General features: G+C 37.4%; 2 protein-coding genes across 7 annotated transcripts in view; one reads left to right on the forward strand and one right to left on the reverse strand.

The window, feature by feature from the left end:
* Window positions 1-20,591, reverse strand: part of PHKB (phosphorylase kinase regulatory subunit beta) — a 105,943-nt gene extending 85,352 nt beyond the window's left edge. Inside the window, exons 1-7 of one of the 5 annotated variants that reach the window (XM_030470686.1) lie at window positions 20,362-20,568; window positions 18,014-18,108; window positions 12,641-12,730; window positions 10,604-10,742; window positions 7,808-7,907; window positions 4,688-4,795; window positions 2,226-2,306 (exon numbers count right to left, since the gene is read on the reverse strand). In XM_030470686.1, the coding sequence (XP_030326546.1) occupies window positions 2,226-2,306; window positions 4,688-4,795; window positions 7,808-7,907; window positions 10,604-10,742; window positions 12,641-12,730; window positions 18,014-18,068 (573 nt within the window). In that variant the 5' untranslated portion in view covers window positions 18,069-18,108; window positions 20,362-20,568. Of the gene's footprint in view, window positions 1-2,225; window positions 2,307-4,687; window positions 4,796-7,807; window positions 7,908-10,422; window positions 10,556-10,603; window positions 10,743-12,640; window positions 12,731-17,787; window positions 17,987-18,013; window positions 18,109-20,361 lie in introns of those variants that run through there. The other 4 variants (XM_030470683.1, XM_030470684.1, XM_030470687.1 and 1 more) reach the window with 4 other exon arrangements.
* A 24-nt stretch (window positions 20,592-20,615) lies between these two features.
* The window catches only part of ITFG1 (integrin alpha FG-GAP repeat containing 1), a 77,577-nt gene continuing 75,864 nt past the window's right edge, over window positions 20,616-22,328 (forward strand). Inside the window, exon 1 of one of the 2 annotated variants that reach the window (XM_030470689.1) lies at window positions 20,616-20,892. In XM_030470689.1, the coding sequence (XP_030326549.1) occupies window positions 20,712-20,892 (181 nt within the window). In that variant the 5' untranslated portion in view covers window positions 20,616-20,711. The remainder of the gene's footprint in view (window positions 20,893-22,328) is intronic. The other variant, XM_030470690.1, reaches the window with a different exon arrangement.

The following is a 22,328-nucleotide window of genomic DNA, read 5'->3' on the forward strand; positions in this document are numbered from 1 at the left end:
AACGCATGCAACGAGATGCTAACTCACTCACAGCTGCCGTGCCTGACATCAAGGAGCCTAGTATACAATGATTGCGTCATTCGAAGCCAAGAGTCCTGTGTACAAACATATCCATGCAGACAGCCTGCCAAATATCGACCATCTGCCAGTACCTTCCACTTTTCTAGCCCTGGTTCAAAACACTCTCTACAAAAGGAAAGATGCTAAATACATCCAACTTGACATTTGGGTAGCAGATTGGCACACCCAAGGGGCTGCCAATGCCACAATCCTGCATATTATCTAGACACACAGGAAAACTTGGAAATACCATAACTATGTGGTGCTAATAAGATCTGAGAATATATGGAATTGTTGAAGCTATATGAAGACTATCAGAATGTATAGGTCTGGCGTAAGATAATCTTAGTATAAACCTTCATAGTCCACAGATTTCTAGGGTGAAGTTGCAAGGAAAACTACATCCTGACATTGAAGTAGAGAATATCCACTGACTGGAGAGTCTGTGCACATGCACTTTTTCTGCAGATTCTGTTATTACATGCAAACATCTGGAGGATAATATAAATTAAAAGTCAAGCTAAGTAAATACATCATCATATACATTTGCCTCCTCACAGACACAAAGGCAATTCAAAGAAAATAATATAGACCTATCATATGATCTAACTAAGCGAGAAAGGAGGTAAGTTGCATCACTTAGTTTTCTCCTTATCTGTCATGGTTTAAGCCCAGCCAGTAACTCAGAACCACGCAGCCGCTCGCTCAATTCCTCCATTCTTCCCCTCAGCTCCCGGAGGGATGGGGAGGAGAATCAGAAGAATGCAAATCCCATGGGTTGAGATAAGAACAATCCAGTAACTAAGATATAATACAAAACCACTACTACTACCACTAATAATGATAAGGGAAATAACAAGGGGAGAGAATGTAAGACTAAAACGGGAAAAGAAACCAGTAAACACAAGTGATGTCCAATACAATTGCTCACCACCTGCCAACCGATACCCAGTCCGACCACAACAGCCATCTGGGCCTTCTGGGTAATTACCCCCAGTTTATATATTAGGCATGATGTGCTGTGGTATGGAATACCGCTTTGGCTACTTTGGGTCAGGTGTCCTGTCTATGCTTCCTCCCAGCTTCTTGTGCCCCTCCTCACTAGCAGAGCATGAGACTGAAAAGTCCTTGACGATGGTAAACATTACTCAGCAACTACTGAAAACATTGGTGTGTTATCAGCCCTGTTCTCAGACTAAAGTCAAAAGCACAACACTGCACCAGCTACTAAGAAGGAGAAAAATAACTGTTACAGCTGAACACAAGACATTATCTAAAGAAAAAACATTAACAAAAAAGTATATTTTAGAAAATATAATGCAAATACACTACTACTGGAAAAATCTCACTTTTCAAATGTTAGCACTTTAAGGGCATTTAAGCTTTTTAAGGCAATACAGCAGTGACTATTAAACAGACCAGAGTAAACTCAAACAACTTCAGATTAAGAAAACTGTAGGGAGAGAGGAGGAGGGGAGGGGAGGGGAGGAAAAGGGAAAGGAAGGGGAAACAACAAAAATCCTGCATTTTCTATTCCTGTCTCAAAACAAAACCTCATTTCAGAGCAGGACAGCAGACTGCCCTGACATGACCTGTCCTCGAGCCAAGGCCATGCTATTACTATTACTATCTTATTTACAGAACAGTTAACAATCTTACAAACATCTCTTACCATGATATAAAACTGTTTTATTTTCAATTAAAGATACAACAAAACTTCTTCACACCCATAGGTTCACATGTATTTTAAGAAAGTGCTTCAGCTTTCTAGAAAATTAACCCTATTATTTATTATATTGAAATTCCACTGGACAGAATGCACTGACTAACAGTTTGAAATAAGAAGAAATATGAAAAAAACATAACTAGAAGTTAATCATCCCAACAGATCTTTCAAATTTTCACCTTGTACCTTGCAGAAATAGCAGGTAACTATACAAGTTTTCAATGTCACATTCACTCTTTCCATACCTAACACTTTATAAGCTATTAATTTATTTCACTATCTATTCGTTCCATTCATCTTTTCTGAGTTCCATGAAAAAGGGGAGAGTGTATATCTGCAGTGTATATCCAGAACAATTATATTACAGATAAAATCAAGAAAAAAAAACCCCAAACAATTTATTAGAGCATGTGTTTTAGCATCGGAAATCTACTCATACCTCATCTGTGTTGTAGATAACCTGTAGCCCCGAAGAGATCATCTCAACCAAATAGAGGAGAAATAATGACACAGCATTTATCTGAAGTAATTAAAGACAGAAAAGAAACTATAATTAACTGTATGTTTATTGGAGTCACATAAACAAGATAAATGTGGGTATCACGAACAGAAATGGTCCCACTATAACACAGTTTTGCTTCGTCAAAAATATTATGCCAGTCTACCAATACCATAGATGTAATGATGTGGAAACAATTGATAGGAAGAAATCCCACAAACAAGCACTGTCCTCTAAAACTGCTGCTGCAGTATCATTTTTTAAATTATTTGAAACTATGATACTAAAATGTTTGTGCTTAGGCATGCTGCTTTGACCCACAGGCAATCACTTCAGTCACAAGCTGTTTCACAATTTATTAGCAAGTAGAGCACCAAGGCAGCAAGTAGCATATTCAATAGTACACAGCATATGAAGACAGGCTCAGAAAGTTGGGGCTGTTCAGCCTGGAGAAAGAGAAGGCTGCATGGAGACCTCATAGCAGCCTTCTAGTATCTGAAGGGGGCCTATAAGGATGCTGGGGAGGGACTCTTCCTTAGGGACTGTAGTGGTAGGACAAAGGGTAATGGCTTCAAACTTAAACAGGGGAAGTTTAGATTAGATATAAGGAAGAAGTTCTTTACAGTGAGGGTGGTGAGGCACTGGAATGGGTTGCCCAAGGAAGTTGTGACTGCTCCATCCCTGGCAGTGTTCAAGGCCAGGCTGGACAGAGCCTTGGGTGACATGGTTTAGTGCGAGGCGTCCCTGCCCATGGCAGGGGGGTTGGAACTAGATGATCTTAAGGTCCTTTCCAACCCTAAATATTCTATGATCCTATGAGTCTATATCTGGTTCAACCCTAACCATTCCATGATTCTATGATAACCTAAAAAGCAAGTAACTTTATCCATAACTGGAATTTTAGCATTATGAATTGACCGAAGTATAATTACAACATTCAAATACGGTTATATTTGTGAAAACCGTTATCTTTTGTAGCTGTATATAGTGTTTATTATTAACAGTAATTACCTTTAGCAGCTGTACAGATGAGCACCATAATGTCAATTTATTAATCAATCAAAGAAAACTGCCTTGGTTACACAGAATTCTAGTATAATTGAGAATTTGTCCAATAGGAAAAGTAAGTTTATCACACTAAGTTGCATCAATGAGCTATAAAACCACAATCTCAGCATATGAAATCCATAGAAAACATCTAGAAAAAAGAATTGGATTCTCATTTGAAACACAGCAGATTAAGAGTAAATTGTAATTCTAAAATTCTAAAAATTCTGAAAGATTTAAAGACCACTGACTCCAGTTTCTTCATACAATTTGAAAAGCACCAAGTACAGCAATAACAGCAGACCAACTGTGTAATATATGTCATTCTTCGCAACTGAACCGCCTCAGTTACTCTCTTTTCTGTTGCGTCCACAGAGCTGAAATCCCTCTATTTTTTGAGATTTGCTGATGACAGAAGGGAATGTGCATTCATGTTTATGGGAATGGTTGAGCTGCCACAAAACACAAGAGACTTTGAACTATTATTCAGTACTCTCCAGGTCCCAAAATTATTGTCTCCTCCTGCAGACAGAAAATGTGTATTTTGAGGAAGCTTCACATAAAAGTTCAAAATGCTAACGTAGGATAACCCCACAAATTGTTTTTCTCAGTACATTTACTGTACAAACTATTTAATGATGTTGTCACTATAAAATCAAATTATTATCAACTTACTGTCACTTCTGAATAATTTCACTAGCAATTTCTGAACTAAAAAGAGTATGCAGAGTTATGGAATGCAAAAGAACAAGGTCATGAATGCGAAAAAGGGTCTGAAGGTAAAGAGAAGGAGAAAAAAAGAGCAAATCAACACTTTGGAAATTGAAAGAGACAATAAGACAATCAATTATGCAGTGAATCTGACTAGGAACCACTACACAAAATAGTGAACAACAATTTGTAACTAGACAAAGCTGTTGACTGTACATTAAATCTTTACTATGAATGAAAATTGCTCAGACTTATCGAAAATAAAGCAGTGAATGTTAACAAAAAAATGTAATATTCAATGGAAGATTACACTAAATCTTTTGCTTTACTATTTCAACATTTTTGTGGCAGGATTCTCTATTGACAGTCATCTGCTGCTCTCAAAAATAGCAACTTCATAACCAACAATCTACCTTCACAAATCCCACAGCTATTTCAGTACCTTCTGACCAAAACATACCACTGAGTTATATTTCAAAGCAGTCTTTTTCACCAAAAGATGCAGAAGGATTTTCAATTTTACCAAGTACAAGACATTTAACACAAATCTAAACAGAGACAGCTGCATCATGAAAGAATGGAGTCAACAGTAACGTTATTTAAAACCATCCAAACTTTCACTTACATGCACATGCATATTTTACCTGAAGGTGGCCATACTCCTCATGGGAGAAGACCTCATCTCCAGTGTGTGCACTGAAAACAGAATGAAGACATTCAGATGGTTTGGGGTCTTGCTTAAATTGCTGAACCTAAAGGTGAATTAAAGGCAAAACATAAATCAGAGTCAGTAATTTCAGTACATTTGGCAACACAAATTCACTATATAACTAAGGTATTTCAAAATTTATTGCTATGACCACTACATAAAATTTATAAAAAACAGTTCCTGAAACTTAACAGAATATATACTTAAAGTATACATAAAGAATATAAATATTCAACACATCTATCTAATCTGTAATAGATAGGCACAGATGCTTAGTCACTTCCATCTTCTGGACAAACACCACTTCATTTTGCTGGTGTTGACATCTCAGCAGAAAGCATATCATTCCGACTTTGAATTCACAGGTCTGAAATGTACATATAGAATTCCGACCCACGAGCTCTCAGCTGGCTCACCACCTTTCCCTAGCAGACAACCATGAATTCCAACTACTTTCTCACATATGGGGCAACTCCCCGCCTCACCTTCCTGCACTGTCCTTAAGAGCCTGTATCCATCCATCACAGTGTTCCAGTCACCTGAGCTCTCCTATTACGCTGCTGTGACCCCATGACAGCCCTGGAGCTGCACACACACTTCTAATTCCTCCTTTTTCTTCCCCATCCTGCACGTATTAGTGCAGGGCATTGCTGAGAGGCACCCAAATATACTGATTTCCCAGAAAGCATATGAGAGCTTTCTATTCCATAATGCTGTCCCACAGGTACCTCCTTATTTCCACACCTACTCTTGGAACAATTCTACTTCAGTTAATGTTGTGTGCCTTTAGTTCACATCACCCCATTCTCTTTGCTTGCCTACCCCATCACCACTTGATTGTTGAGCATTCTCTCCCTCTCACCATTCCTAGTGTAAAGCTCTTACCGGAGTGCAAAAATTATGTTAGCAACAGGAATTTTAATATTTTTTATTAATCACAATCCATAAAATCTAATAATTATTGTACGATTTGACAATGTGACAAAAGTTTTAAAACAAAAAATTACTATTGTTATTAATACTAATAATTTTTAAGCCTCTGGGTTATAGATGTACAAAGTATTCAGAAATCACCACACGCAGATCACGTAACAAATGAAAAGTTGCAAGAGCCAAGAATATCTGGTATAAAAGAGAACGCGGGAAAACATGGGAAAACATGGGAGCAGAGTTTGTGACATTCAGATGTTCATTGAAATGTTTACAGATACTAGATGGCAAAGCTGATAGCTTAAAAAGAAAACAAAAAGATTATAGATAGGAAGAATAGTATCCCATATTAAAATGACTTTTTATTCATGGACACTATCACTGGACCTCAGAACTAGCGTCTACGATACAGAAGCTCTTACAATAGAGATGGAATGCAGTAAGCCAAGTATTAATACAAGAAGTTAACAACAAAGGAGTGAAACAAGAACTACAGTGGTTTTAAAGTAGTTTTGATTCCTTTTTTTTTGTCACAAAACACAAGGTCTGTGACCTTAGGAAACCACTTGAGTAAATAATTTGGACTGTCAGAGAGCTGCCAGTAGGGCACAGAAAGGAAATCAAATTCACAAAAGAAAAAAGAATGAAGGTAACAAAAGAAGATCCTTCTCTGTAATTCCTCAACTCATGCTATGCTCTTCAACAAACAATTACTGAATTTTCTACCCATTATTGCCAGTACTTGGTCCACATTTAACAAAATTTTCAACACTGATCATATCTTCATGAGATGTTCTTCCTCTCTACCAACAAATCATACACGACATATAGTTACACACCCCAGAAGCAAGCAAGTAAATAACATTTTGTGGAGTTCTCACGTCCAGTCGCTGATATTTGATATAATTTAGGTCATTTGATACATTTTAGGTCATAACTCATTTATTTGTTAGCAATACAATATAACATCTGCAATTTTTGTCACAAGCAGCATTATCTATTCAAGTCATGCTTTGGGCATATATAATAAATATTATTAAAAAATACCTTCCTTCTACACGAGGCCAGCACATATAGAGTCTCTCAGAATAAAGTCCTGTTTGACTTAGGTCTGTTAGGTACCAGAGACTGGTTATTACTACACTGTAGTAAGACAGAAGAATTTATAGTAATCAAGGTAAAACCTGAGAACTGTTATGTCAGCAGTGTGACACCTGTGTTAATTTAATGCTCATTATGCATATTTGCACTCATCATCCTCAAACCAAACTACTGCATGTCAAAGAGAAAAGTAACACTTCAACTGTTCTTTACTAATACTTATTTCTTTAGTGTTATAATTACTGATAGTACATGCATACAGAATTTACATTTCAGTTCATGTGCTTAGAAGTGATGAAAGCTATGTAATAACATGAAAATAATTTTTAATAATAGTTAAAAATCAGTGACATGAAACTTAAAATAATCACATGGAATACAGATATTTAACTATCTGTAGAATTACTGCCAACCACTATGCAAAATTAATCCACCACATCTAAATTTTGATAAGGAGAAGCCCTGAATATCCAAGAATTTTTAGGATATACTCACAAAAAGATTACAGGCTGAATAAATCAACTGTATGACAAGTAAATGACTCGGTTTCCTTACTCATTTCGGATTGCCACGTTTCTGAATTTACCTCATTAGCTCAAAGAATACTGGGAAGTGGCTGCTAAAGTAACCAAGCAATATAATCAAAATCATCACCTAGGTAAGGATAACAACTGCAAATACAATAACCAAGTAAACAGTATCCTGCCTTAGGCAGAAGCAATTCTACATCTTTCCATTTAAGCATGAGAAAGACATTAAAACTCCCCAATTACCTAATGTTTAAACAGGATAAATAACTGCAAAAGGAACCCAAAGAAGTTTCAAACATACCCTACAGTTTACTTCACAAAATGCTTCTCTCCTATATCCTGCAACCTGACAATAAAGCAGCAGCTGTTCTTAGCTGGGCAACACAGTAATACTGCATTCCCCTTCTGAAGTTCATCTATATTTAGAAGTCAGTTTTCACAGTTCAATTAATTCCTCAGAATTGAGAGCTTGTGTCCACAATATAGCGTCTTACCTTATCAGCCTGACGCATGTAGCAGTAAAGAATTCCTCTCATACACTTAATAGCAGAATGCTCCAGTTCATGAGTCCTTCCCTTGTCATCATCAATACGCCTGGGTAAGAGAGATAACTAGTAGAACAAATTGGCAATGCATTGAGGGGGAGAAGACACATTAGTGCTTTGGAATATTATGTATTTAGCTAACACTGTTGTATAGTGGTGCCCACACTCATATCAACATATTTATAGCCCTACCCATCCTTCCTTAATAAAATTTAAAATTAGTTTCTGTTGCAACTTACACAAACATTCACATTTCAAAATTTAAAAAGAAATAAAAAAAATAGGCCTTTCTGATATTTTAACATTGCAAGCCATATTCTGTGTTCCTTGAGAGATCCACAACACCAAGGCAACTTCTCTTAACTCCACAAAATATCTGCCATTCGTAATCAAGCAATCACTTCCCTGATGATGCTGATAAACTATGGCTGTGCATACAAGAGCCTCAAAAGTTCACTACTCCGAATGTCCAGAAATGTGCTTCAAGATGCCTTAACATTTTTATACCACGAAATCAAACACTCATTACCTTACTAAACATATATTAAAAACAATGCCAAATCCTAATTTTTTTAACTGTGTTGTGTGTATTGTAACCTTGACCATTGCATTCATGTGTTCTGTCTTCTCAAGTTCTCAATTTTTGATTGAGACTTTCAGGGTGAAAACACATCTGTTAAGTTACAACAACATGTCTCTGATACAAATATGCAAACCAGCATAACATGCACACTGCTACTATTCAGTTCACTTTATAGCTGTTATTAATTTGATGACAGTTAAGTGGATGATAACTATACTGCAAGCAAAGCATATCCTTTTCCACCACACTTAACATTTTAGCAGTTTATGCTGAGGTTCTACTACCTACACTGAAAATAAGGAAGGCAGTGGTAACTTCAAAAAACATATACATCCAGAAATCATGCTAATTAAATAATAATCTTAAATACAAGAAATGTACTTGCTTTCAGTTTGAAATGAGGTAAAAAACAACCCCATAAGTAATAAAACCAGAAAATGCAAAATTAATAGGTTAAGATTTTTTTAAGCAGGAGGATTTATTCTCCATTTTATCAGACCAATGAGAAGCACACGTGAAAGCTCATGGTCCAATATTTTTCCTCTATTCACAATAGCAGCACTGGCATGAATCAAGCACAGTAATCTGCATGTAGTAGATAATGCCTTTTATCTTTGCTCGTTTAGCCGTTCACTTAATTTCAACCATTAACCTTTGCCAAAAAAAGAAAATTCACAGCACAGCATCTGAAGTTCAGGGCCCTGTTCTGAGCATAACTGGGAGTAACGAACTATTTCTCTTGCTATTTTGCCCACCCTTCAACCTGCAACAAATTCCATGTATCAGCTTTTATGACTGTACACAATGGAAATTAAAGACTGAGTAACGGGGGTAACATTATACCATGCTCTCTTCTATGAGTTGCTGAAAATTCAAAACAATCACCCCTGCGTCTTTTATTTTTCCTTCTATTTTTTTCTATCTGTTTTGTTTTCAAATGCTTTTATTTCAACAACAGTAAAGAGGTATTGCAAGACAGATGCAAAGATTTCAATAAAACAAAATAAAGCAGTAATTATACATTCCAACTATACATTTCCTTTTATTTTTTGCTAGTTTATCGAAACTTTGAAACCTATTAGATCTCAGGCACAGTATCTCCAGAAGTAAACACAGAACCCTACATCTTCTATTTCAAAAAGCATCATTTTGTCACATTTCCTAGAAGACAACTTTAATAACTGTTTCTTCAGAGTGGTGTCAGAGATACAGAATCTAAAGCAATAAATGGAAACAAAAAAAAACCCCTCAAAACTTTTTATCTGCTAAGCAGATTATCTTTACCTCAACAGTAGCTCCTCATATTGTTTCCAGCCCTACTTCTGTAAAATATATTAGAATTTTGTCCAAGAATGTGATCGCTACCTCAGTACAAGAAGTTGATTCCTAAAAAATCATGAAATCATTCAATATCTGCACACCATCATCTTTTCTCAAAACCACTGCATTTGAGTCATCACCTCTGCCTGTGTTTTCCTGGGTGGCTGGGGTGTCAAGGTTGGAATCAAGGAATACTAAATCTCAGAAAGCAATTTCCATAGTTATTTGACCTAAAGGAGAGGGCATTATGAATAAATTATCACGGAAGGTAACTCTCCCATAGCTCTTAAGGTCATACTACATCACACGAATTCTTAACCTACTTCTCTAAGGAGTCAACAGTGGAAATGGAAGAAACAGAAAATAAGAGGAGCTAACAACTGAGACTGCCCATCCTTTGTATGTAGAGAGGAAGACAGTCACTATTATTTCCCAAATATACTTTTCTCAGCATTCAAGGATTCAGTCTGCTACAAGTACCCAGATTGTTACTACCTGGGACAAACCTGCTTCTGCTCCATACTGTTCTACTACATCTAAAATAAGCAGTATTCCTTGACTACAGTTTGCCACAATAACCTTTATTTTTAATAGCATGCATTAATTCCTCTATTTCAGAATACTGGTACCAATTAAATCATATGAAAACATGTTTACTTACCAAAAGTAGAGTGGCATTTTTTAACCTAGTAGCTACATAAATATTTTTATTGAGATTTGGAAACATTTATCATCTCTATGAGTTTACAAAACCTTTTTGTTGAAGCGTCACCTTTAAAAACATTCCTGGGGAACTGCATAACAGAAAGAATATGAGAGATGTGAGTTTAGAAGTTATTCACCTGTAAGCAAGGGCTAATGCCCAGGCACATGCAGCACAGTAAAGACTATCGTGTACTTTTGCCTTTCGGTTATCCCCATACGTCTTTGTAGGAAACAGACCTGTGGTTGGGCTTTGATGAAGCAGCAACGTTGACTTAACTGGAAAAAGGGGAAAAAAACCAAACCAAAAACAGTATCAACACCACTTATGCTTCTTTCACTTTCTACATAGATTTTCAGGAATAAATCAAGACGTAAACAACCTGTTAGAGATTGCACAACATAAAACAGACAACAGAGAAAGGTAAGAAGAAATACACACAAAAATTTTCGTTATGTTGGCTTTCAGTCAAATTAGAACCTTTTTACAAAAACAAACAAACAAACCCCCAAAGCCCTCCAGTATTCAAAACTATTTATATGCCTCTGTTCTCGTACAAGGCACTCCGTACAGAATCTCTACAATGCAACCTGGTATCTTCCCTTTTAAGAAAAATAATAAATAAATAAATAAAAAATTAACAGTTAAACTCTGAAGAATTCTGCATTTCTAAAAAGTAAATTTTTAACTCAGGCCAGATGATTGTATCAGTATTTTTTTAAAAAGGAAAGGAAGAAGTAAGGAGAATGACTGACTACAATTATTTAACTTAGTACCTTAAAACAAAAATGGAACACAACCTCCCCCCCACCCCCAACAATCAAAATAAACCATTGCTTCTTTAACATATATGTTTTTGGCTTAAAATGATCTCATAATGAAAAGAAAACCACTGAAATTGGCTTAAAATAAGTTAGCTAACAAAATTTCAGCACTAAAATACATTATGGCACCATTAATAACAAAAACTAACTTCTTCCAAATCACCTGTCCAACTGTTATAAGCACTACATGAAAGCTTTCTTCCATTTAAAAGTTTCCTCAGCTGTAGGTGGCTAATGCCACAATACTAAGTTACCACTTTATCCAAAATAATTCTAAATTCAGTCTTACAGCTGGACTGGATTTCCAGTATACATTTTCATTTTCCAGAAGTGTAATTCAACCCTCCAGTTCTTGCGCCTTCCAAACTCACAGCAGAAATTTAGGAAACTATCCTCAAGTAGGAATAATGACGCCTAACATGTAAATATCAATTCTAATTCATAATTGGGTTAGTTCAAGCATCAGAAACTGTCAGCAGATTACCTTTATCTCTCCCCATCCAAGATTATCAGGTGCAATAGAATTTATTCTACTATTCAACAAATGCAGACGATAATTTTGAACACAGGTGTCATGGGGAGAATTGAAAGAATGTAAATCCCACGGCTTGAGATAAGAACAGTCCAGTAACTAAGGTACCATACAAAAACACTACTACTACCACCATAATGTAAGTGATAAGGGAAATAATGGGGAGAAAATATAAAACTAAAAAGGGAAGGAAAGAAAAAAAACCAAAACAATAAACACAAGTTATGCACAATACAATTCCTCAGCACCTGCCAATTGATACACTGCCCAGCCTAAGCAGCAATCTGGGCCTTCTGGGTGACTGCCCCCAGTTTATATACTGGGCATGACATGCTGTGGTATGGAATACCCCTTTGGCTTGTTTGGGTCAGGTATCCTGTCTCTGCTTCCTCCCAGCTTCCTGTGCCCCTCCTCACTGGCAGAGCATGAGAGACTGAAAAGTCCTTGATCGGAGTAAGCATTACTTAGCAACAACCCAAAACATCAGTGTGTTATCAGCACTGTTCTCAGACTAAAGCTGAAAACACGGCACTGCACCAGCTACTAAGAAATAAAATAACTGTTACAGCTGAACCCAGGACAACAGGTCATGATTTTTCAAGCAATGTATTAAATACTCAAATACATGCATTATATTATCACAGGAATGTTAAGAGGAATTATAATGACAGAATGCTTTACCTCTCCGAAAATAAAAATCCCTATTAAAGGCTGCAGATACTATTTAACAATAAAGCTAATTACTGTCTTAACCATAACAATAAATATTTTAGTCAGTTACACTAAAAATCTTTCATGGCAGGAACAATTACTAACTTACCAATTCTATAATAATGATCTAATTTATCCCACAGACTTCCCCCCTCTGGTTTTGGAAGGTTAATACTTTTAAGTGGCTCATAAATTGAACCTAAAAAAGAGAAGAGAAAACAAAATCAAGATCAAAATTAGTTTAATAATTGTACTATTGCTAAGAATTACTGCAATATGATTTTTTCATGTTTGTTATATAAAACCACAACTCATCAAATTCCAATTCAAACAAAAAAGTTGTAATATTTCTAATCTCAGAGAATAATTTTTAAACACATTTATTCTATAGGACCTGTCCACACAAACAAGACCTCCATCTGGATCTCTAATGCCTCGTAGATATTCAGCTACAACAAATGCTACATAAATGTAATAGCTTAATTATTGAAGACAGCTTATTAAATGTTAAAGATTTTCTAGGAATATTTTCTTACAAGTTAAGTATGCTACAGACAGCATTCCTAAAGATTTGTAGAAAAACAGAAGGAAGAGGGCCAAAAGTAGCCCAAATGTAACTATTACTTCCCTACCTGCCTTCTAAAATGGTGGAGATGGGCAACATCATTAACATTTGACCTATCTTAACCTCATTTTTACCCAGCCCAGCAATAAGCTTAGCTGATTTCATGACTTGAATCAAAAAAGGGGTTAGCTGGTTCTCACGTACTACCAAAGCTTAAACAACCTATCCAACAGATAAAGCTCTCAATTACCTATATTCCAGAGAAATACAATGCTATCAAATCCATGTATTTCCTCCTAAATGTCTCACATATTGACTGCTTTCTTATCTGCACCTGAAAAGCCTGTTTTCCTGATAGCTAAAATGAGCTACCCATTCAGTTTCTTATTACTGGGGTAACGCATTTCCAGCTTCTAATTTAAGAGTAACATACTGCTCTCCTTCCATAAATCACTTTGGCTTCATTTGGTTTTCTGGATAGCAAGATCTCCCAGACCCATATGATAACAGGAAGAATGAGAATTTTCCCTTTCCGGACTGCATGATGCCCTTCTAACAAGCTCAGAAATCAACTGCCATGGAAGCCCAGCAAGCCAAGCAGTCTGGCAGGATGCAGCAGAATAGCACGCTGCTATTCAAGCTGCCTCTTTCGCACCCCCAGACCATATCGAAGCATTAAACAGGAGATTGTCCATACACAAGGTGTCATCTAAATGAAATGAATACATGTGGAGTGGTGACAGAAACTTTATTAATCAAGTCCTGTGGTGGTAAGACTGGAAAATGCTTCTTGCCTCTCAAGAACTCAAACCTCACCCTCCAAATTAGTATCACTTTTGCTTTGCAATAATAGTAGTTGGAAAAAAAAAATAAAACCAACAAAAATCCACCCTTCCTTGAGCAAGCTCATGTGGGTCTGTTCTGTCTGGATTCTCTGGTGACATTTACCGACACATGTGAGCTTCCCCACAGCTTCTCCTTTCCTGACTGTGAGAGGTTACGTTACAAACAACATGCGCACATGGGGAAAGGGCCTGAGAAGGAAGCACAGAGCTTGATTTATCTGAGTTGCCTATAGAAACAAAGCTAAAAGAAATGAAATTGTTCTGTAGTGGAAAAGAAAAACAATATGTCACAACTTTTGTATCTTCTGTTTAAAAATCAACAGAATGAAGAGCATGATAATGCCAAAGCACCACCATGTACAAATTATATTCTTTTAGATGCTTGAAACTTTACTCGCAGAAATAAATTAAACCAGCCAGAGTAGATTGTTGATGAAACAAAAAGGTAAAAAGAATTCAAGGTTCAAGAAAACAGACCAAAAAAAAAAAAAAAAAGATTGATGCCTTGAAAGTAGCTGTTAAATTACTCTTACTACAGGTAGGACAACTTGTTTAAAATCAGAGGGTTCCACATACTCTTTATTAACTCCTCATTAGCGTCTATATAGTTTATGTTTTGCTTGGATGTCTAGAGCACTCTGCTGGAAAAATTCTGTGGTAAATTATGTTTCATTGTATTACAGTCTAATCAAACTCAAGAAACAAACAAGACAAACATAAAGCTAGCTGCTCTTTCCGTGCGCTCTTATAGTGAGACCATAACTCTGTGGAAGCTATATTTAGGATAGTTAAAAAAAGACCATCTGTGCTCTTTTCCAACATCTACTTAATAGCTCATTTAAACAAGAAAAAACCTGCCACAGAAAGCTATTTTCAATTAGGTATTTAAAATGGGTTTTCAAATTGGAAAAAAAGAAAAAAGTGACAGCTGCAAGACTGCAACACTTAAACATGAAAGAATGACACATGTAAGTAGTACCCTCGAGTTCTCAGTTTGTACCTGAAAAGCATTATTGAGAAACAGAATGAGGACATCAATTTCAAATACTATTTTTCATAAATATCTGACTTCATTGTAACCATGCAGTGTGAGTTTTATTGTAAGTAAATAAGTAGGAAGAAATATAAAAAGCATTTTGTTGATCATTTTTTCAGCTGTTTACCAATGTAACAACCCTACACAAAATTTAAATAGGGTGCATGGTAGTTCAGATTTTCTTCCACAAAGAATGAAGTATGCCCGTTACTTCCCTACAGAAGCGCACTCCTGCAAGTCAGTAAAAAAAAAGAAAAAAAAAAATCACTAAGAAAACAGACAGATAGGAAATCAAAAATGTTGCTTCTTGCATTAATATATTTAATGTCTGATAAGAGAACACTCAAAATCTTCATCACAAGTCCAATTAAATCCCCAATTGTCTCCAGATGCTGTACTGACTAAATACACCATACCTAGTATAGTGGGAAATTCTCTTGAGGTAAGCTATTAGCAGTGTAAGTACTTACGCATATACAACCTCCTGAGCCAAGAATATTATGTTATCTTGATGTTAAAGTATTTTCCCATTCACTTTATTTTTATTCCAGTTACACTTGAGATTAGCATAACTGCTCTTCAGAGAAGAGCTATGAACTGCCTAGATGTTTAGATTTAAAAGCTATGGCAAACATTTTGAAACCCTTCTCCCCAATTCATACATATGGAAGCATTGAACATCCACACATTCTTCAAGATGGCAGCAATTGCAGATATTAAAAACATGCATCAGAATGGACTACTGGACGCAGCCGACGGATAAAGATTTGTGTATTTCAACAACAATTGATTATTCAAATTTTTCACAGCACAGAATTAAAAAAAAACAACCAACCAACCACACACCTCCCTGAACTTTTGTTTACAAACGGAAACAGCGTGACAAGAATTTTATTTCCAGAACAAAAGAAAATGGTTACTTGCATAATTAAATCAGTACAGACCCCTAAAAACCTAAACACAAAACAAACAAACAAAAAAAAGAGCCAACTACCAGATTTCTTTATAGATTTCATAAGAATAAAAACTGACCATAGCCCTTTAACGTGGCACTAGCTCTGGATGTAATCCAACAGTTGAGACATGAACAAGTTCTGGACTTTAGATCACAATTAATTTCATTACCCAGGAAGCCATTGGGACCAAAGAGGATTTTATTTCATCATACAGCAAAGTTTAAGAAATGATATCACACGAATAAATCAAATCCTACCAACATCACATTTCCTTTCCCTCTAGAATTCTCCTCAATCTCTCCTGAGCTCAGACTTAATACAGTACTGGAGAGATACAATACAATTTATTCTAATAGTTTTCTGCCATGAAATACCTCTGCTTTTAAGTCCAAACCCACGAGCAAGGTGATATCAGAAAACAATTTTCAGAAGCATTTCCACTAGAAGGAAAATTCACTTCTCACATTTGTAAATATGTGAACTCTGAGTCCATGAACTGAATGTGTACCAACTGTGCTGTTGCTTGTGGGGATTTTTAATCACTACATAGAGGAGGAAACTATGATCTCATAGCTGACTCTGCTTTGAGCAAAGAGCCTGGACTAGATCCCTTCCAAACTGAACTACTCTACAATTCAGTGAAAGCATGGTAAAGAAACTCAAGGAGAGGGGCTGAGGGACAAAGAAAAAGGCATTAAGGTATTCCTCTATCTGAATAAACAGTAGGAGTAAACACAAGGTACAAAGTATTACCTAGGACAATAAAAACACAGCGATAATAAAAACACAGGTAAAAATGAGTACAACCTTGTAATAGTTTCATTAAAATAGTATTAAAGTACAAAACTTATCAACTATCATTTATCAAGAAAAATAATGTGTTAGATTGTGCATACAATTCAATTAGAATTTTATGGAAAAAGAAAAAATATGTATCAATTTATTTTGTCCTTTCTCTATTTCATAATCATATGAAGTGATTTCTCTCTACAGTACATTACACTTACCAGAAATTACTGATTTCAGGATTTACCGTAACTAACAACACACAGAAGTTACTGAACACCAGAAATAAAACACTGATCATCATGTCAGTGCACAGAAGCTTCTCATAACCAAAATGCCGAAGTCTGCCATGCAAGCCCTGTAAATGCTACAAGCAAGGCAGGAAACCATACAGGATATTCAAGGCAGTCACTGCCACTTCTGAGAACTCAAAACAATAGGTCTTAAAACTACTAAAAATAATAATTTTGCATAATAAGCATCATGTATCAATATAATAACTAGGAAAGAGTAATTTTTTTTTATTACAATGTCAGTACTTCACATGTCCTTTGTCATTAAGAGAGGCAAAACAGAAATGCCACAGGCAGGGCAGCATAGTTGAAGTGACTCAGTTCTAGAAAGAGACAGCTGAAATCCCCTTACTGGCTACTCTCACTAGCGCCTGTACAGCTCCTGTGTTTCAACACAGACTAAACAAGAGTCCTACACCATTCTTCCCAGATCAGCCAGAATCACATGTGGATGCATTTGTTCCATTCGAATTCTTTTCAATATATATTGAGTTAAATCAGTAACAGGCTTGACAACTTCATATATTCTAGCTTGTGCCATACCTAAGGAGAATTTGTACCAGGCGGCTTTATTTTGCTTCCACCTGATTTCCAAAAATCAAGCTTTGGAACAGTGACTGACTTATTGGAGATTTTACTTCTTTTCACCAAACCAGTCACATTGGGGGTTTTTAGGAATTAATTCTAAACACCATTCCTGGTGCATCTTTCAAATGACAATCATCTTAACAACAGAAATTTCAGTTCAGGTATTGTTCCACTGACAGACACTTACAAGAACAAAAACTACAAACAAAACGAGATCTGAGCAGTAGATTTCAAACCTCAGCAGATTTGAATTTTCAGAAATTTCCACTGAAAGAGCTCAAATTTTTAGGTTCTACTGTACAGTGCTAAAAAACTGCTCGCACGAAACATTGCATGAAACACAAAACACACAATTATTTTTTGTTCAGTTAAAAAGCCACAAACAAAAACAAAACACACAACTGCACACTTACCAAATTTTGAAAAAGCATGCGCAGAGGAGGTTCTGTCATCATCCAAATTGGCCATTTCAAATTCGTGCAGCTAATCACAAACGTCTCGGGCTAAGCTACAGTGATTTTCAAAACTGTTTAGTTAATGTTAAAGGCAACTACCATTAAATTAAGTTAAAGCAATGTTAGTGGAGTTATTAACATGACAGAGTGAAAGCAAAAAGGGTAGTAAAGTTTCATTCCATTTTACATTTCTCTCTCTCCACCCTAAAAATTTGTTTAATTTGCTTTTACTTCCATAAAACTTATCAGAGTAAAATGACAAAGTCAGTCTGCATGAAGTCCATCTTATGGACATTAGACAGTAGCTTTGTTATTCAACATGAAATTTGCACTAATGTCAAAAGGTGCTGAATAAAATCTATTTGATGTATTTCAAGATAAAATAAAAATTCTGATTTAACTAGTGCATATAAAAGTGTTGAGTAACAGTAAACAGAGAGCTGAAATTCTGCTTATACTTAGTGTATACTTAGTATTATACTTATGTATACTAAGTATTCTGCTTATACTTAGAGCTTTTATGTGCTCCTAATTATCACAGCAGCAACAAATGAAACAGTGTGTTATGGCTCAAGGAAGGGAAAGAAAAATTTCTTAATTAAATTTGGTTTTACTGGCAAAAATGTAATTCACAATTTAATATACATAAACATGAAGATATAGATTACCTCCTACAGGATAAAGTCTTAAAAGATACTTTGCTGTCAGCTATAAAACATGAACACATGCATTTCATGCATGTGTGTCTATAGTCCATGATTACTATACCTTACTCCAAGCATCATACTAAAATAACCAAAACAAAACAAACAAAACAGTTCTGCTTGTAAACTGTGACTCTGGAGCACAGACCTCAGCCAATTCAAAACATTATGCAGGAGTTTCAGTCACCTTCAATGACTGTACCAACCATGTCACTTTCTGACAGTGCCAGAAAATAAGTATAAAAACTCTGAAGTTAAACAAATTTCAACACACTTAGTGAAGATGCAGGAGTAAATTTGAGAACCAAGAATATGATTTGCATTTTTAGACAAGAATGTTACCTGGAAAATTATGTATAAAATTGATTTTTAAATCAAGTTTTTTATCAGAAAAGCATTTCAACTAAAATAATTTTTATTTCCTCAGTAAAGAAATTTCTTCAGTTCCTATATAAGTAACAAAATCTCTACAAACAGGAAAAGAAGTGAACTACAATAATAATCTGTTTTTTTACAGAAGACCCTTTCATACCCATTTAACTAAAAAGTAGAAGAAAAACTCAAGCACTTAAAATCATCCAAATGCCTTCTGCAGTCACAGGGTCCGAATTTGCATAGGCATCCCAAGGCTGGCATGCTACCCTTTGCCTCAGGGTTCACATACACCCAACATGCAGGTTCCAGACTTTATTTTGTGGGCTACATTTGTAAAACAATTTTCAGATAACAGTACCACGTAATCATAACTGGCCACAAAGCAACAACTCACTTACTGGACAGTCTTAATCACAGTATTTTGCAAATTCATACTACACAGAAATAAAATTTTTAAAGCCATATGAATCAAACCAGTCTTCGATAAATCAATTCTCTTTATGAGTACCCTCAGAAAGCCCGAGGTTTCCTTCACAGTCTGCTCAGTCACTACAATAGAACTAATTGCAAATAACGACTGAGTTTTACAAGCACGTGTTAAAGACCACAGAGATCGTTTGAAAAACTGTTTCCATTAGAGCGTTAACAATAAAAGCCCTAAGGCTGTGTTTAATTAAAAAAAAAAAAAAAATTAAAATTAAAAGGGGTTTTTTTGAACTTTGGAAATTCAAGCCAACTCAGTAAACATCATCCTGTCATTTAGGCCAGAATGTAGCTGCCACGCAGTCCAAGTTCAGAACACGAAATTCCCATGTTAAAAATAACTGCCTTTACCCAATGGAAACCTGTCACTTCAGCGTATGTGCCTGCAATTTTAAAATACTTCACCTGTTCGGCAGCTTTATAAAAGGCTGCAACACGCCTACGAGAGCTAGCCACCCGCACATCGGGTTGCGAGCCGCCTTTAGCCCGCCGCGGCGGGAGGCCTGGCCGCCCTTCGGGGATGGTGGCGGCGGCAGCGGCGCGGGAGGCCCGGCCGCCCTTAGCGTCTGCCCTGAGGGGATCGTGGCGGCCGGAAAACCCCGCGGAGCGCGCCCCCGCCCCGCGCCGGGCACAGCAGCCACAGGGACGACGTCGGCCAAAGCCTCCTGGGGCGCGAGGAACGGGGGTGGCGCTGGCGAGGAGAGGGAACCCGGAGCCCCTCGCAGGCAAGCCAAGAGGTCAGACCTGAACGTTTAGAGCGAGCGCGCAGCTCCAGCATCTTCCAGCTCACGTCAGCCATATGGGCCGCCGCTGCGGCCGTCGCCGCCATGCCGGTGAGGATCTGCCGCTCCTGCCACTGCGCTCTGGTCGGGACGGCGACTCCCGCCTCACGCCCGCAGCAGCCGACGAGCCGCGCGGCGGTCTCTGCCCGCTTACTGGCGGCAGCCGTAAAGAAACGCGCACCCGCCGTCACGTTATTGTCGCAAAGCCGTCGGGTCAGTCCCGGAAGCGAGCTGGCTGTTGTGCCGGCCACGCCCCCATGCTGCCGTAAGTGAGGCGGGCAGGAGCTGGGTGCTGGGTCGCACCGCTGCAGGATGGGGAGTGGTGGCCGCTGCTTTGGGCTAGGCCTGGCGTTACTGCTGGCCCTGGCGGGACGCGGCGAGACCCTGCAGAACGTCACTGGCCAGCTCTTTGGGCCGGAGGCCTACGGAACCCTGGCAGCATTCGGCGACTTCAACTCGGACAAGCAGACGGACCTCTTCGTGCTGCGAGGCGGTGAGTGGAGCGGGAGCGGGGCCGAGGGCGTTACCGGCTTCGGTCTGGAGAAGGACGTGCGCCTGGGGAGGCCCCGGTTGCTTATTTGACAGATGCGTTCTTGGTGGTCAGGGAAGGACTATCCCGGCGGGAGCTGTCCTGCGAGGAGTGGGGCTCGGAGACCCTGACGGAACCCTTCCAGCGCGAGGGATCCCCGGTTCCATGAATCTCCGGCCGCTCTTTTTCTTCCTCTTGCCTTTTAGTGCAGCACGTGTTCAGTGCTTGGTCTGCTCGCAGTGTGGCTGGGGGCAAATGTAGCGAACAGTAAAATTATTTTGAAGACTAAAATTGACATATGATTTACTTATGAGTTTTCCTGGACGGAAAAAGATGTTTTCAGTTTATACTAAAATACGGCTTCATGTAGAGGAAGAAATATTTTTGTTTAAGTTGAATTTATGATCGTGAAATAATCTGAAGACTTTGTCCTACAGAGCTGAATAGTCACAAATTAGTTTTTCTCTCCTGCTTTCACAATATTTTGGGAAAAAGATGTGCATTTCACAGTTGTAAAGAGGATAAATTGCATGTTTTACTACCTTGAGCATTATGTTAAAGTGGAAGGCTAGATAAACTTGTTCTACACAGCTGTTGTCTGCCAGGAATTTCCGTTAGAGTTTCAGATATGACCTCAAATCAGACCTTCTTATCAGTTATCACTTTTAAGTGTTATCCCACTTATCAGTGATGTTATTTGCGGATGCTAATCTTGGATTATTTTACTAACTTGAAGTTCCACATTAAGATAATAAATTTGTTTTCAAACTGACCTTTTTATATTCCTGCAATCTCTGAAATGGGTCTTGAAGCAGGGTCAGTAAAGCATGAGTAAATTTCTCATCTAGGTGAAATATTTAAATGCATGGCTCCTTGAAAATGCTCCTGTGCAAAAACACACTGAAAGATTAGATTTAAAATGAACATCAGTGATAAGAGATTTAATTTAAATTTTCTTATCTTTCAGATGAATACATATAGAAATGTGATTAAAAGTTTTAGAAACGAAGCTCATGGTTTCATCTTTGCTTCTGCACACCAGCACTTGCTATAGTTTTATCTACTTGATACTTCCTGTAAAAATCAGCGTGAAATAACCTACTTGGTAACATTATTCTTCATCATTTAAGTCTTGTCAAAAAGTAGCTTGAAGAACTTACAGAATACCTTTTAAACAAGATGTAACAGGAAATTCTAAATGGTAGAATTCTAAGTAATAGAATAAATGGTAGCAGACTCTTTTAGTAGTGCTGAAGAAGTGGGTGTTGGAGATAATGCTAGACCTTGAGGAGCAATGGGCTGGTAAAGAAGCCCAGTCCTAATAATCCTGACCCTTAATAAGGAAGTAGGGGTGATGGTTTGGGCCTTTTGCTGCATTTATGTTACTGTTCTGATCTTGA

This window comes from Strigops habroptila, chromosome Z, assembly GCF_004027225.2.
Source record: "Strigops habroptila isolate Jane chromosome Z, bStrHab1.2.pri, whole genome shotgun sequence".
Taxonomy (NCBI): Eukaryota; Metazoa; Chordata; class Aves; order Psittaciformes; family Psittacidae; genus Strigops; species Strigops habroptila.